Source organism: Genypterus blacodes, unplaced genomic scaffold, assembly GCF_046128005.1.
Source record: "Genypterus blacodes isolate CSIRO-AG114 ecotype Tasmania unplaced genomic scaffold, CSIRO-AGI_Gbla_v1 ptg000021l_1, whole genome shotgun sequence".
NCBI lineage: Eukaryota > Metazoa > Chordata > Actinopteri > Ophidiiformes > Ophidiidae > Genypterus > Genypterus blacodes.
The window spans coordinates 3,572,096-3,587,955 of NW_027466834.1; the positions used below are offsets into that span (position 1 = coordinate 3,572,096).

General features: G+C 44.2%; 1 protein-coding gene across 1 annotated transcript; it reads right to left on the bottom strand.

Moving 5' to 3' along the window:
* Positions 1 to 354: 354 nt before the first annotated feature.
* On the bottom strand, positions 355 to 15,628 carry aars1 (alanyl-tRNA synthetase 1). The gene is made up of 20 exons (XM_076142176.1): positions 15,546 to 15,628; positions 13,130 to 13,287; positions 12,741 to 12,929; positions 12,328 to 12,473; positions 10,498 to 10,689; positions 8,815 to 8,959; positions 8,295 to 8,440; positions 7,967 to 8,075; positions 7,568 to 7,718; positions 7,220 to 7,344; positions 5,456 to 5,600; positions 5,193 to 5,371; positions 4,692 to 4,805; positions 4,361 to 4,567; positions 4,037 to 4,221; positions 3,122 to 3,230; positions 2,646 to 2,759; positions 2,244 to 2,450; positions 1,580 to 1,693; positions 355 to 1,455 (listed from the first exon to the last, which is right to left on the bottom strand). Exons 2-20 carry the CDS (start codon positions 13,271 to 13,273, stop codon positions 1,276 to 1,278), a joined length of 2,901 nt encoding a protein of 966 aa, XP_075998291.1. The 5' UTR covers positions 13,274 to 13,287; positions 15,546 to 15,628; the 3' UTR covers positions 355 to 1,275.
* Between the last annotated feature and the right edge of the window lie 232 nt (positions 15,629 to 15,860).

Below are 15,860 nucleotides of genomic sequence, written 5' to 3' on the forward strand. Positions count from 1 at the left end.
CCCTACCAAGTTAGAAAAAACCTGGCTAAGAACTTTTTCAGTAATCCAATCAACAAACCAATACTCAAGGGGAAACAAAAACCCCAGATAAATTAAGTTAATGCAGCAACAGCTACTGCTGGACTGATGTCAAGCCCGAACAAACTTCCCTCTCACATTAATCCAGACAGTGTTACTACCATACTAATAAACTGGCTCGACTGGTGCTAAAGCTTTGGAATCGGCTCAAACCTCAATCATTTGTGTTCAATGGCCCAAATCTAATGATCTTAGATTTCACCGCTAGTTTCATTGATTGCAGTGACTCTGTATATGCCTCTCTGGACAAAAGAACGTCAATACAAGTCACACACATTTACAATAGGCAGATTTGGCATTTGCCAGTAATATTTATTCCCATAATGACAGACAGAGAAAAGACTTTTTCCACCTTTTGCACTGAACCAAAATTAAATGCCAGTGAATTAGAATTGCACAGATTTATTATCAGACAAGTCATTTACATTTAATGTATGCATTATTTACTAAATCACAAATGAATTTATTACTTGACAGTTAGTGGCTTGTTATTTGAACAGTAAGACCATGATTCAGTTATAGGCTAGGTTTTCGCAACCAGAGAAAAGAACATACAGAAATGGACAGAGCTCCAGCTCACAAAATAAACAAGTAGAAAACCTTCAGCTAGTTGTGTGGGTCTCTGGAGAAAAAGAGCATAAGTGGACAGACTTCCATCCAGATAAACTTGTTTACAGAGGAAGATGGGAAAGAGGAAAACGTATGAATCAAAACTTAAAATTTTAGTCAAACCCAATTATTGTTTGAGGTGGAAAGTGCATTTTGTTTCCCTTAAATTCTATCTGTACTTTATGAGGGAAAATGAATTGCAACAAATGTGCATCTCTCTGCTTATCCTCTATACACAACATGCAAAAAGAAGCAGGTCAAGTTCCTCAAATATCTGCCCCGGCTGTGGTGTCCTGGTAACTACATGAGAGAGTGTTCCTATAGATAAGTTATTTCCACAGAGATTTTATCGGGCCAAGTGCACCAACCTAGTCCCCATAAATGTGATTGGCTCCTTGCTGTAAGCTACATGTCAGTGATCTTTCATACTGGGAGGAGGAAGAGAGGAAATGAGGGCCGTGCAAAGGGAGATGTCTGACCCAGGACTCACTCTCTCCAGCTTTCCCTCCCTACACCATCCTTTATTACCCACCCTTTCTCAAATCCACCTCCATCCTCCTCTCCCCTGGCCCCCAATGACCTCTCCTATTAGTTCTCTTCCAGTTTGAGCTTTGCAAAGGCATTGGCCATCTGTAGCGCCTCCTGCAGGCACTGTGTGTTCCTGCCTGTGGCCTGAGCAGACATGTCTTTGCCGCCGCCTTTCCCATCCAGCAGGGGGCACAGCTCTTGGACCCACTCGTTGGCCTTCAGACCGCGCTTTGCCACGTCCTGCAAGGGGAGAAGACAAGAGTGCAATTATAAACCTGTATGTTTTAATGTTCAAATACAAGCGTGACAGATGTCTCACTCATATTGTTGGAAGTTTGTGGTTGTGTATGTGTGTGTGTGTTACCTGTGGGACTTGACACAGGCAGATGATCTTGCCGGCGTCAGGGTCTACGGTGAAGAGCATGGCTGCAGTCTGAGGAGAGTTTGTCTTCAACAGCTTCAACGACTCATTCAGGGCCTGTACGTCGAGGGAGGGAAGGAATGAGGTATCCTAATCAGCACTATCGATGTCTGAAGGTCAGGCCTAATGGCTATAGAGCTGCTTTGGTCCCATGGTAACAACAGTGTGTGTGAGAACAGCTTTGGGATGTGCTGGGATATGCAAGTAAAGAGCTTTTTTATCACTCCCTCTACTTTCATTTGTTTTTGTACAAACTTGGATTACAGATTTACTCTTTGTGTGTCGATGGAGGGATTTTATTTTACAAGGACGAGCAAAAGCACAGTCCCTAAGCCAAGCAAGTATTGGAAATGTGATTCATTTAGTTATGTGATGCTTCAACTCATTTTTGGAGCAAAACATTTGGTAAAACAGTAAAAAATAAATAAAATGTGCTCAAAACCAGAAGGTCATTTCAGGTATCCTAAAGTACCAACATAATGTATATTGTATTGAATTCTTCACCTGCCATCTAACTTGCTGCTTTGGGAGTATTTCAGTATCCATGCACTGCTTCAGTTGATCTATTTTTTATACATTTTGAATTAGAAACACTGTTAAATCTCACTTTTGCTGAGGCTCCTGTTTCAACCTCCATGATGAGCAGTGGCTGGTTGGGGTTGCTCTCGATCAGCTCCTTGGTTTTGTCCAGAACTCTCTTCTGGACATCAGCCTTACAGGCACGATCCAAGTCATCCATGGTCTTCTTCAGGGCCTTCAGGCTTTCCCTCATCTCATCCTTCTGCCACTGCGAGATGACTGCTGTGCCGATGGACTACATGGAGGACAGAAACGTTGGTCACCTGACTCGGACACACACACACACACACACACACACACACACACACACACACACACACACACACACACACACACACACACACACACACACACACACACACACACACACACACACACACACACACACACACACACACACACACACACACACACACACACACACACACACCTCTGTCATGTCGGCGATTTCTTTCTGCACATCCTTGTTGGGGGCTGTTTGTTGCTTCACTTTGTCTCCCAGGACCGACAGAGCCTGGCGCAAAGCATCAGCTTTCCTCAGGGCCTATTGATAGAAAGGCAGAGAGTTGAGAAATGATGGTATTGATTAGAAAGGGGAAAAACTTTGGTCTGCAGAGAAGGTAGCAGACTAATAATACATCTAAAGAGCTCTTCCTGAGGGACTGGGAAGAATAGAAAAAGCTAAATGTTCATTTAAAGCTTCATAAATGGTTTCATTCACCACGTTTCATGTAAGTTCCTCTGTTTTGAGTGGCAGGAAAAATTCTAATGACCATCAACCCAAGTAATTGCATTTTCACACCTTGACATTAACTTGTGTGGCTGATAATGTATGCACATATACTTATAAGACTTTGTAAATGTGTCTATGTTTGTGTGTGTATGTGTGTGTTTGTGGGCACTGACCTTTTGTGCCTCTGTCCCTGTCACAGCAACAATGCGGCGGATGCCCTTAGCGATGGCCTCCTCGGACACAATGACAAATGGCGAGGCGTGACCCGAGTTCTGCAGATGGCTGCAGAGAAACCAACAAAAGATTATCAACACAGTTTACAGTCAGGATGGCGGCGGCGGAGACGGAGAGCAGTGGGGAGGTGAGGGAGGAGGAGGAGGAGCGAGAGGAGCCAGGACAGCAGCAGATACACATCCCTTGAAATGGCTGCAGATAAACATCAAAGACAACCGGGGGCACAAAAAGTTAAGAAACCTTATTCAGCAGGAGATGATCTGACTTACTAACGGAAGCTTCGTGCAGATGTTTAATCGGTTGCATGGAATAATTTATTCAAAACCACCTCCACAAACACCCACACTGGCCCATTACCTCTGTCGCATCAGGTGAAATCATTTCTCTCTCCGGACATTTTAGCATTCATGCCAGTCGTACTGCCGAAAACCAACACTTTAAAAGTCAGTGGAGCAGATTTATTCTGCGGCCTGAGCGCCGCAAGATGGTGGAGGCTTGTCTGCATGAGGACAGGCTGTCTCACCTAAAACCCACCTGTATAATTTAGACTTTTCACCTCATAGACCACAAATGGGTGAGTATTACACTTCTGAAAGATTGCTGCTGGGTTCCTGAAAAAGTGATGTGAGGATAGATACTCCACTTCTCCATACTGTGGACCATGTGGCACCAACGACTGATGGGGCTTCACAAATGATAACCATGGGGACACTCAGAAATCAATCACCAGAAATCAATCAGCGACCAATGGAGCTTCCCAGGATGTACAAACAATTTGTGCAGTATGACCAACTGCTAGACTGGCAAGCGCACATCGATCCAAAACAAAACCAAAGCAGAAAAGGCGTACTTACGTTCCACCGCAAAACTCAATGGAGGTGAGAGAACCAGCAGCACTGTTAGGGTCAGCCAGCAGCTCCTCCACAGGGAGGCCGATAGACACCACTCGCACAGGGTCAGGGTAGGTCTCGTCAAACACGGCACGCAGACCCTGGATGGCCTTGGCTTGTGCAAGGGGGGCATCCAGGGCATATACACCCTGGAGAAGAAGGAATACAGAGGGGACCAAAGTGAAATAATGGCATTAATTTTCACTTCTGCAGGTAAATATTGGATAATTATTGTAAATATTAGCCAATGACCTTGACAACTTTGAAAGCCTCTGTTTTCTGACTAACCTTAGCTTCTCCTATCATGGCACAAGCGATCTCTTCTGTGCGGCGGACTTCCCCGGTGCTCAGAGCACCTTTGGCGGTGAAGTCGAAGCGCAGGCGATCAGGGGCGACGAGGGAGCCCCTTTGGTCAGCCTCTCCCAAGACCCCCCGCAAGGCGAAGTTGAGGATGTGTGTGGCGGTGTGGTTGCTCATAATGGGCCTACGGCGAGCCTGGGAAAGGCACGTGCACAGATATGAGTTGTAGAAACAAGTCAAATGAAACAAGTCACTCACTCGAAGCATCGCAAGGGAAGGTTGGGGAGGAAGTGAGACGCACGAGCACAAAGTTTCTCACCTCATCTATATGTAAGGTGACTTGGTCTCCAACCTTCAGCGTTCCATAGACAGTCCCCACATGGAGAACGTAACCTCCTCTAACCTGGGTGTTTTTTACAGTGAACTCCATCCTCTGCAAAGACACAAAGTGGGCGAGATCAGGAACGCGAACACAAAGACGAGAACAACGAAAAAGACAGAATTTCTGTGGCTCTTTTCAAGAGACGTCTTTGAGTTTGTTAAAAAGAGCTTCTTCTTAAAATGATCAGCCACAGAAAAAAAAAAGATTTATGAGGACAAAGAGGCTTCTTTTCAAATCAACCATAGCCCTTTGAGAGATCTCAGATTGTCAAAATGGCCTGATGTAACTGTGAAACGGGCCAAAATTCATTTCTTTCTTCTCATGAGAGAGAAATTAGAACCATTTTATATCTCGCATCTTCTCTGGTGTTAATGTTTTATTTATGCTTCCTGCCACTAGACATCAAAACACAAAAGTGCAACTTTGTGTTGCACTTACGTCCTCCGTGTTCTCGTCTTCTCTCAGCAAGTAGCCTTCGTCAAAGGTCTGTCCACCTTGTTCGGCGTAGAAAGACGTCTTGTCGAGCAGCACGCCGCACTCCTGGCCCGTGGTCACCTCGTCGCAGAAGGCGCGGTCGCAGCGCAGGGCCAGCACTGTGGCTGTGACCTGTTCAAAGCCTGCACACACATAAACAGAAGGTGGGTCAGAGAGGGAAATGCTCTGACAAATGGAGCCGCCCTGCTGAATTTAACCTCAATTACCATAGTTTCCATTTTCATCTGAGGTGTATCTGTATTTGGGGGAGTCGTCTGTGGCCTCTACATTCTTGTTTCTCAGCTCTTCAATGGCGTAGATGTCCAGCATGATGTGGTCCACGTCACCTGCGCCTTTACCCTGAGACTTTAACTGTTGGACACACACGGACACACAAGGACACACACGCACACACAAACAGGTTTATTTTCTGCACCAACCTAAACCCTACAAGCAGTATTATCTTTTATGATATTTTAGTCAAAACCTCACTTTGAGTTTGCAGAGGATTGTTTGAGGCTGAAACTGATTTCAGAACAAAGCGCTGCTTAAACTGTTCAACTCGCCTTACCTTAGTTTTCCTTCCATTTTAAAATCACTTATTTAACTTTGAATGTTGCTGTTGTGAGGGACTATTCTTGCCACATTAGGGATTTGTAAAAGTGAAACGCTGGCAATTTATTTTTGCTTACTGCAGTTTCGCTGCTCTTTCCCATGGGGAGGAGGGATGGAGAAGGAGGGAATGTATCGTGAATTTGATGGCAACCATTTCTTTCCTACTTCACAAATCTACAGGCTATGCCAGACCAACGACTAAAAAAACATGAACACCGGAAGGTTGGGTCTTTGGGTGGGATGTCTTCTCATTGTTTTTCTCTCTCCGTCCCCTTTTTTTCTCCTGTCTTCATCCCGGCCTATGAAGCGATCTGTAGCTGCCTACACTGCTGTTTGACACCATCCTGTAAAAACTGTACCTATTAGATGATCACAACATCACTGATGTCACCCTGGACTCTGTGTCCACACTACTGTCATGTTCTCACAACCTTCGACGGCCGTGGCTTTCTGCTGTTTCTGTTTCAATTTACTTGAACATTATATTGCCTATTTTGCCTCAGTGTCCAAGTTCTCCTTTCTCTTTCCCTCTGGCTCACTCTTCGAAAATAGTTAAACAACAATAATAATAACAAATATACAACGTCCTTTCTTTTCTCTTTCTCTTTTCCCCACCTCTTCCTCAAAAATGTCCCATACAAATAAGTTGGAGAAAGTATTACTGCAGTTCCCAAACTTTTTTCTGCAGGGCCCCCCTTCCCCCCTTCAATAGCTCTACGCTCCCAAGGGGGGGCGCCCCCACTTTGGGAACCACTGTATTAATGTGTTGTGTGGAATGTTGATTTCAGACTTTTTGCAAACAGGGGGCAGCACCAAGTAGAAGCGTCTGTAGCTTTGGGAACCGGAAGGTCGTCGGGGTCAGTCCCTGCCGAGGTGCCCCTGAGCAAGGCACCGAACCCACAATTGCTCCCCTCTATACTGGGTGGTAATGTAATGTAATGTAAGTCGCTTTGGATAAAAGCGTCTGCTAAATGATCGTAATGTAATCGTAATCGTATGTAAACAGACATGAGCTCACTGTGACCTGACAGCACTTGATTCTGCCAAAAGATCTATTTCTTTTCTAGTACGCTGCTGTCGTCAACAACAGAGGATTAGCACTGGGCTGTACAGTAAATGAGGGTTATTTAAACAGCAGGCGCATGGCTCCTGATTCTAACTCACAGTGCAATACTGGAGAATGCTGACACAAGGCAAAAACGTGTCCCCATGGGAACGTACAGGAATGTATAGGAAGTATTCAGTGGATTTTGCGTAACTGAACAGTCGAGCACAAATCCAAACAATCGCCACACAATTTATCAAGAGGGTGTAGCGTCCCCCTCTCTGCTTCCCAAGCTTCCTTCTCTCTTTTGCTTTCCTTCCCATCTCATCACCTGTGCTGCCTTCTTCTCCTCTTCAAAGGCAGCCAAGTCCACCACCATGTCTCTCTCCTCAGCAATGAGGGCTGTCAGGTCGAGAGGGAAGCCATAGGTGTCATACAGCAACCATGCTGTGTCACCTGGACGCACAAACATAAAAGAGGCTTGTTAGAATATTTATTTTTAAATATGACAAATGTGTGGGTCAGAAATACAAAATGTTCCTGAGAGAGGAACCATGAGGAGCAGAGAGCATTAGCTTAGCAACACCAAAATACACCTGAAAACATCACAATAAATCAGCAGAACTAGGCGGCTTATCCTTCCACCCTTGTAATGATCACCAGTTAGATTCTGTCTTACCTGGGATGGTCTTGCTCTCTCCCAAACTCATGATCTTCCTATCCAGGATGCGGCGCCCTCTGGTGAGGGTTTTGAGAAACTGTGCCTCCTCCTCATTGACGATGTCCTTCACCATGTCTGGGTCTTTCTTCAGCTCTGGGAAAGCATTGCCCTGGAGAGTGCAAGGAAAAGAAATGGAGAGGATGGAGAGGAAGAATGGCGGCCATAAGATGGGGGGGAAGAAATTCAGGGAGGGGAAACAGTCGGGGAGAGGAAGTAAAGTAGAGACGTTTGATCAGAATGCACAGAATTAACAGAACTGAACAATAAATTATGATGAATGGACATTTAAATTATTTTCCAAAACCAGTTCATTCTGCACAACAATAGAGGCAGCTGAAGGGTGGAAGGAAATCTCACCAGAGAGTCGACCACCACGTCCACCAGAGAGGCAAAGAAACCTCGCTGAGCTCCCAGCTTCTCATGGGAATAACGGACGGCACGACGCAGGATCCTCCTCAACACGTAGCTATGACGGGAAAACACACACATATCATCACTTCATGCAATTTACAAGTTTTCAAGTCATCATTCAGCGTTGAAGATTTTCTGTATTGTAACACCAAAGCACAAGATTTGGAAATTCAAAGTCCGTAAATGAATTAAAGACAAGTTCATCAAAGACCAGAAAGTAAATCTATCAAAAAGCAATGTGCTCTGGTCGTGTTAAGAGATATTTATGTCTCACCCTCTTCCTGTGTTATCAGGCCGGCCACCATCTGACAGGGCGATGGTGATTGTGCGAGCGTGGTCGGCCAGTACGCGGTAAGCCATATCGATGCCGTCAGTATCCTCAGCACCTACTTTACCGGTATACGGTCTGGCACCGGTGCCCTGAAATACAGACAAGTGATCACCAAAGAATTACTGACAGGAAACACAACAACATGCTCAGAGCTATATTCTGAATTAAGCTTCATTTTGATTTTCTAAGTTCTTGGGGACAAAGTTTAGAAAATGAGCTCTTCAGAAGGTTTTGCTTGCAACCTGGATGTGGACAAACTTCAGTCTTCTAAATTGAGGTCTATCCAAGTGTTTGCACAGTAGGTTTAGTTGTTCCAGTCAAGGTTCAGTTCTGGTCTACTCAAATAGAAGCTGTTGTATTGTGTGCTTGTTGACTTAACCTTTCTCCATGTAGTAGCTTGTTTGTATTGTCTTCTCTTGAATAACTTTCCTGTATCAGCACAACCACACTTGGGCACCGTTACCTTCTGAATGGCATCAAAGTATGGCAGGAAGAGGTCGGTGTCATAGTTGGACATTTTGTTCTGCAGCACAGACACCAGGCGCTCCAGGCCCATCCCCGTGTCAATGCTCTTCTTAGGCAGCGGCTTCAGCTCCGTCTCAGACTCTCTGGGGAGGTGAACATCAGACAATGTTTGGTCCCGAGTGTGTGAAGGTGCGCATTTAGACTGACAACGCAGTGAGAGGCGACAGGGTGAACCTCTTGTGGAATTGCTTTTAGGGAGATTTTCCACCCTGGAGAGCTCAGACTAGAACAACAAATGTGGCCCTTAGACACACTGTATGACACATCAGCTATATAAATAAATAAACTTCATTCTGTAATATATGAATTACAGTTAAACCAACTCATTTTAATAGTTAAATTGAGACTTTAGTCTGATCTGGATAGAAGCAATTCATCCCACAATATTCAGGGCAGACAAAATCAGGTTGAATGCTTTACAGTCAGATCAGATGTATCAGGTTCTTTATAAGAAATTTACCAATGTTAACCCAGTGATCTGTATAAGGAAGTAATACGAGACGTGTGACACAGTGTGAATTATTCCTTCCTGCACATGTAAAGGAATGAAGCACTGAGGGTGTGTGGATTTCAGTAGCTGAACTGCATTAAGCACAAAACCAGAAGGAGATAAGGTGTGTAGCTGGACAATAAACACAATTCTAGGAATGAAGGTGTGATAACCTTTGATTGCCCTTCATATAACCGACTCGACTGGTTACAGCCTGAAATAGAAACAATTGTTTACCACACTACTGTATGCAAGTGTGTGTTTGATTAATGTGGGGTCATTTTGTTCACTCAGTTCCATTCTAACGCCAAGAATGCAAAAGGATTAAATAGAAAACATCTGTTTGCTGGCCACAAGGCTGTACAGTCCACCAACAAGGCTCAATTTATCTCCTTTAAAAACAGTTTAAGCAAGTACATCTTGACGTTACTTAGGATTTTTTGCAAGGTTTGCTGCTTTACAAGCTGAGTGTAATCACTATACTCACATACAGCAACAATAAAAATGACAATATTCAGATGAAAGCATACTATTCAGTGTCTTGGGTATGAAATTAGGTTTTATATACAGTATAGACCATATCTAGACAGGATTTAAGCGGCTATGTGCTCCAAGCACTTAAATTGCATGAATTATTGTAAAAAAGGGTGTTACAAGCGCCCCCTCTGCTGGCTGAGATGCTCATGTGTTCACTCATGATGTCCTTTTCTTCTCTGTCATGTGGGTCAAATCCTGCCTCTCTCTACTTCCCAGCAGCAGCACGTTGCATGCACCACATGTTTTTGTTTGAGATTATGGCTGTCGTTTTGCTAGTTTTTTGGTCCAGCAGGAGGAGCCCAGATCCTGCAGCCCTCTTGGTGTCGTCACTTCTTATTGTTTAGTTTAGCCGGCCTGCCAACCTTTGTTACTTGTTGTTGGTTTGTTGAAGTGCAGTGCTGAGCTTCTTTATAGATTTTTGTATAATACATTTTGGTGATTCTTGGCACTGCTGTTTCTCAGTAATTCTGTTTGAGCGTCCTTGTACGAGCCTTTTGATGGTCGTAACAAAGGGCAACTATACTGATATTTGTGGACTGTACATCCAGGCTGCAAATGTATGTCCCACTGGGGATAAAGCTAATCTGTCATTACCTGTTGAACTGGATGAACACCAGATTCCAGACCTCCAGTACGTTGGGATCGTCCATGTTCACCAGATGAGAAGCGTCTCTCCCTCCGATGCGGTCGTAATGCATCTCGCTGCAGGGACCACAGGGGCCAGTGTCGCCCATCTCCCAGAAGTTATCTTTCATGCTGCCGGGCAGGATGCGAGCCTCGTCCATCCTGTGAGAGAGAGAGAAGGAGAATTCAAATAGGTACAGTTAACACAAGATTAACGCCTAACACCTAACTTACTGACTATCTGACCTTCAGATCCCAGTTTGTCCGACTGAGTAATGTTCTGTCTGAAATGGTGGGTCTTGCCACTTGCAGAAGTTTACTTTGACACAGCAGTGGTTTGGTGTATTAGAGATGGACGGGAGGAGGAAAACAGAACACTGGTGGGTGATTTCGTATAGTGGTCTGGTAGAAATCATCTGATTCTGGATGTGGCCAAGACCAGGGGGATGGTCATCGGCTTCAGGAAGAAAGGACAGATTGACGGCCCCTGTGCATTCTGGGTGAGAATGTGCAGTTGGTGGTGGTGGTGGTGGGTACAAATACCTAGGAGTCCACATTGACAACAGGCTGAACTGGAGGACCAACACTGAGGCTGTATATAGGAAGGGGATGAGCAGACTATTTTTCCTGAGGAAGCTGAGATCTTTTAATGTGTGCAGCAAGATGTTGGACATCAGTCTGTTGTAGCCATTACACTTTATTATGCTGTAGTCTGCTGGGGGAGCAGCACCGGTGCCAGGGACACCAGCAGACTTGGTCAACTTATTAAGAAGGCTGGCTCCGTATTTGGCTGCAAACTAGACACTTTTGGGACTGTGATAGAGAAGAGGACACTGAACAAACTGTTATCTATCATGGAGAACCCTTACTCTCCTCTCCATCCCCTGCTGGACAAACAGCGTAGCTCCTTCTCTAATAGACTGATGGAACCACTGTTGCACCCCATGATGACAACACGAATGATGTCAAAGCTGCAGCCCATCATGACATCACGGAAATGACACAGCTGCAGCCTTTTACAGCATGAATGATGTCACAAACTTATGATAGCGGAGAATGACATCATAAAGGATGTCTCATTAATTAATATGGTGTCAGAGTTGAGACTTTTGAGAAATACATTTACTTCTGTGATCTTTAGTTTGGACAATGTTAAGTCATCTTTGCATTGTTTGATTTAATGTTGCAGCTTTTGGCTTATAGTATATTCATTAACAGCATAAACTACTTTTCTATAACATATAGCAAACACCTCACCTCTGTCTAATATAGACAGAGGCCCCTTAGTTTCTGTGTAGTTCACACTTCACTCTTTCTGCCCTTAAATTACTAATATTTAGCATTTTTACTACTGTGTTTTTATTTATCACGACATCTCTATCATGTCTTCATTTGCTATTGTGTGTGTTGCGTCTCTATACTAGCGTGTTTTACTGTTACCTGTTATGCTGCTGTGACTGAACAATTTCCCAGTTTAGGCTAAATAAAGTTTCTATCTATCTATCTATCTTTCCATCTATCTATGTATCTATGGGAGGCATGATCTGCTTGGATGTTGCTGGAGGCGTTGATGTGGCTCTGCGGGACTTCAGGAGGAAAACAATGCCAACCTCCCAAAGGTCACACAACATCATGATGACGATTATAGACATTATGTAGCATTCACCAAGAGATAAATTGTAAGACTAGGGAGAGTGAAAAATGATTGTTTGGGAGGTACTATGCGTCTAACACGAGACATAAATGCTTCACAACTCTAGTAATTTTAAATATTGAGTGTGATGCTCATTTGAGACTCACCCCAGGTCCATCCAAATCTGTTTGCACTCAAGGTCTGGCTCCAGGCCTGCGTCAGCATTGCCACCGAAGTAGGTGACGTACAGACGCTCTATGGAAATGCCAAACTCCTCAGTCAGCAGCTCCAAGGCCATCTTACAGGCCAGTTGCTACAGGGAGGAATGGAGAAATCCAGAATTTAAGAGAGTGTAACGGTTCACCAGAGAATTTCAATCTGTCACGTTTGTTGAGAAAATGCACATCTAGCTTGAGGAGGTGCAGACCACGAGCCACGCAGCAAGTCAGCAGAAATAAACTTTGTAGTTTAGCAGCATCATCAGACCAACAATTCAGTCATAAAAACACACAGAAGAAAAACACAAGAAGACTGAGAATAAGACTAAAAGTGTACTGCTGCCAAATGTGTTGAAACCTGCCTTGAAGTAGTCTCCGAAGGACCACGACCCCAGCATCTCGAAGAAGGTGTGATGGTAGACATCTTTACCCACATCGTCCAGGTCGTTGTGTTTGCCGCCGGCGCGGATGCACTTCTGGGTGTTGGCAGCACGACGCAGCCTGGCCATAGGGTGGGACGGGTCGATGGTGTTTAGGAAAATGGGCTTGAACTGGGAGGAATGGGAACAAAAAGCAGAGCTGACATGTGACATACTGAGAGATTTAACTACACAGGTCAGGGTAGGAAGGCCACATCAACTAACAAGCTTTGATACAGTCAGGGTGACCTCTGGTTTTGTTTGACTTATGCCGAGTTATGATCCTTATAAATACAGTAAGTTATATACAAAGAAAAGAGTGATGAGTTTACCTGGTTCATACCAGCATTGGCGAAAAGCAGCGTGGGGTCATCCAGCGGGACGGTGGCTGACGAGTGGACGTACTGGTGCTCATAACGACGGAAGAAGTCGATGAACTTCTCACGGATCTGAGATGCACTTAAAGACGAGTCCATTCTGAAGAAGCTTCCTGAACAAACAAACAAACACACACACACACACACACAACATTAAGAGACAACGCTCAAGGGAACTATCGGGTATTAATAAACCACTGCATCCAATTTAATTGTTCCGAGTCCCTGATTTGGTTCCACAGTGCCAACAAGGCTTTTAGTATGTTGATTGCTGATACAGCCAACACTGTGCTAAAAAGAGAACACAAAGTGATCTGATCATGTGGCCCAAAAACTGAGTCACATGATCCAGAACTGAGCCAAACTACAGCCGCTGCTTTACTGATAAGTCAACTAAAAAGTGTTTAGGGTTCAAGAATGTCCAGGTTCATGGAGTGTTTCCCACATCTGGGCTCTAGCTACATGATCTGATTTCTAAATCTATAAATCAAACCTATTGATATATTCAAATCTGTTGGTCGGTTTTGCAGTTCAGATAGGCCCAAGCCTGTACTGACTCAGCAGTTATGGGGGAGTCTGTGGAGCTAATTAGCACAGGCAATTGCAATGTCTCAAAAGGGTTACATACTCGAAACTCAAAACTAATGATAATGAATCTATTAAAATTACATGAAACAATCACAAATCCCCGACATTCACCTGTGAAAATAGGTCAATTATTCTGAGCAAACGCTCCCGACCCATGAGAATGGACCCATGAGCTCAGACTTCTTTCAGCAAACAAAGATGCTACAAGCTGCTAGTCTCACTGGTTTCCAGAGTGAGCTATGGTGTCAGCAAATCATTCTGCCTGCTCTAACAAGTTTAACCAGCTCAGTCTTTCCTTGCAAGTTGGTTTGCTGCTCAGGTTTGACACAGTACACTGAATTGAGATTCTCCGAAAGTGTGACTACTTCTTTCATGAATGATTCCATAAATGAGTCTTGCATATCAATCTCAAGAGGTAATTGGGGATTTTTTGTTTTCCTCAGATTTGCAATGGCCAATATTCAAGTAAGTTCGATTCATGTCCTAACATGAAGCTATTCTGTCGTTTCCCCTCCAACAAATTAGCCTTAAGCGTAAACTGAAAACACCTAGAATCCTGACACTGGACACAAAGAACACACCCCACACCAATGCTCTCAACCGATATGATCAGTTTCATGGCAATTTCTCCCATTGAAAATCATTCATTTGTCAAAACAGCAGTAGACTGACAGGTTTAGTGGCCATTATGGGACCATAATTGAACCTTCAAATGCTGATGCACAACTAGTGAAGAAAGGGAATGAATGTAAGGCATGTATCTTGCACAGCCAGTTGTTTATTCATAAAATGTGTGTGCCTTTTGCTCTGTCGCCGTGACAACAGAAGCTCCCTTATACAGGTCTGGTGCCATCTTTACATTTACCACTAATAATCGATTAAATGTGCATAATTTTGAAACAAATTCGGCAGTCCATTATAAACGGCAAGCCCTAAATCAGACATCTATGTACCTTTTTATTCAGAAAAGGGACAACAAAACAGTGCGCTGCCCATAATTAAAAGGCTGTGAAGACGAATTCCCATCTGTGAAATGTTTAGGAAAGTCAGTAGGGCAGGAAACCACACAGCTGCTGATTTGAACTCTCTGGGGTGAGCAGGCGAAAGGTAAACAGCCATACTGGCCCCCATCCTGACTACAACAACCACCCTGCTGGCAACAACACATGGTGACACATCGGGCTGGTGTGATGGAAAGTTCACCTGTGATGAAGTTTGCCTTCATTTAAATCCGAAACAGTTTAGAAAAAGTGCAATGCCGATACAGTGCCGAGCTGATAACGGAGATAAAGGAGATCTGAATCACTGAGCTGTCTTGAGCATCTGATCGCTGCTGTCTGTTTTGACCTTTATGTGATTTGCTCACCTGACTATAAAATGGTTTTTTTTGCAGTAATGTTCTTCCTCAATTGTCCCTTATTGTCTCTCAGCCACCTTCGACCCACTGCTGCTGTAAACAAGTACACTATAACCATATAATTATACTCATAGCAGACACGTCAACGCGGACAAAAGCATGATCACTTCGTAAATCGAGTTTTCAAACTTGCATACTGAACTGCTTACTCGTCATCGTTCCATTACTCAATCTATGTTAATGCGGCACTTTGCTTGACAGTGACGTTAGCAACAGCGGCTAACTGAACGACTAAATGTTAGCCAAGCAAGCTACCTCTACCTATTAAGCCGGTAAAATCGCGATCATTGACTAACAACCTTCTGTGCTGAATAACACGCCTTATATCTCTGATTCAACAGCATATAGACTTGCAAACATACTCACAGGAGAGTTATTGTCGCTGAGTGAGTCTGTTAGCGCTCCCAAGACCCTTTGCTGTAGCCCACGCTGCTCAGTCAGAAACGAAGCGCAGAGCTCTGTGGCACGCCCACAAAAGACGCTCATTGGTCCGGCCGCCCCGGCACCAAGGTCGATTTCAATCCCAATTGGTCAATGTGCTGTCAATCTCAACTGAGCCCGCGACCTCGCTTATATGAACTGCTTTGGTTTGGCTGATGCAATGGTGCAGACGCCGGTCATAATATACTGTATGCTTCTTGATACACAAACAAATGCGAATTTAAAAATAAAAAAACGCCT

What these genes read in the sequence shown, in the direction of transcription:
- aars1 (XM_076142176.1), bottom strand. Translation starts at nt 13,273, where the DNA reads ATGGACTCGTCTTTAAGTGCATCTCAGATCCGTGAGAAGTTCATCGAC. An exon ending in CAGGGACAGAGGCACAAAAG is followed by an intron (nt 2,760 to 3,121) that starts GTCAGTGCCCAC and finishes TTCTATCAATAG; the next exon opens with GCCCTGAGGAAAGCTGATGC. An exon ending in AAATCGCCGACATGACAGAG is followed by an intron (nt 2,451 to 2,645) that starts GTGTGTGTGTGT and finishes TCCTCCATGTAG; the next exon opens with TCCATCGGCACAGCAGTCAT.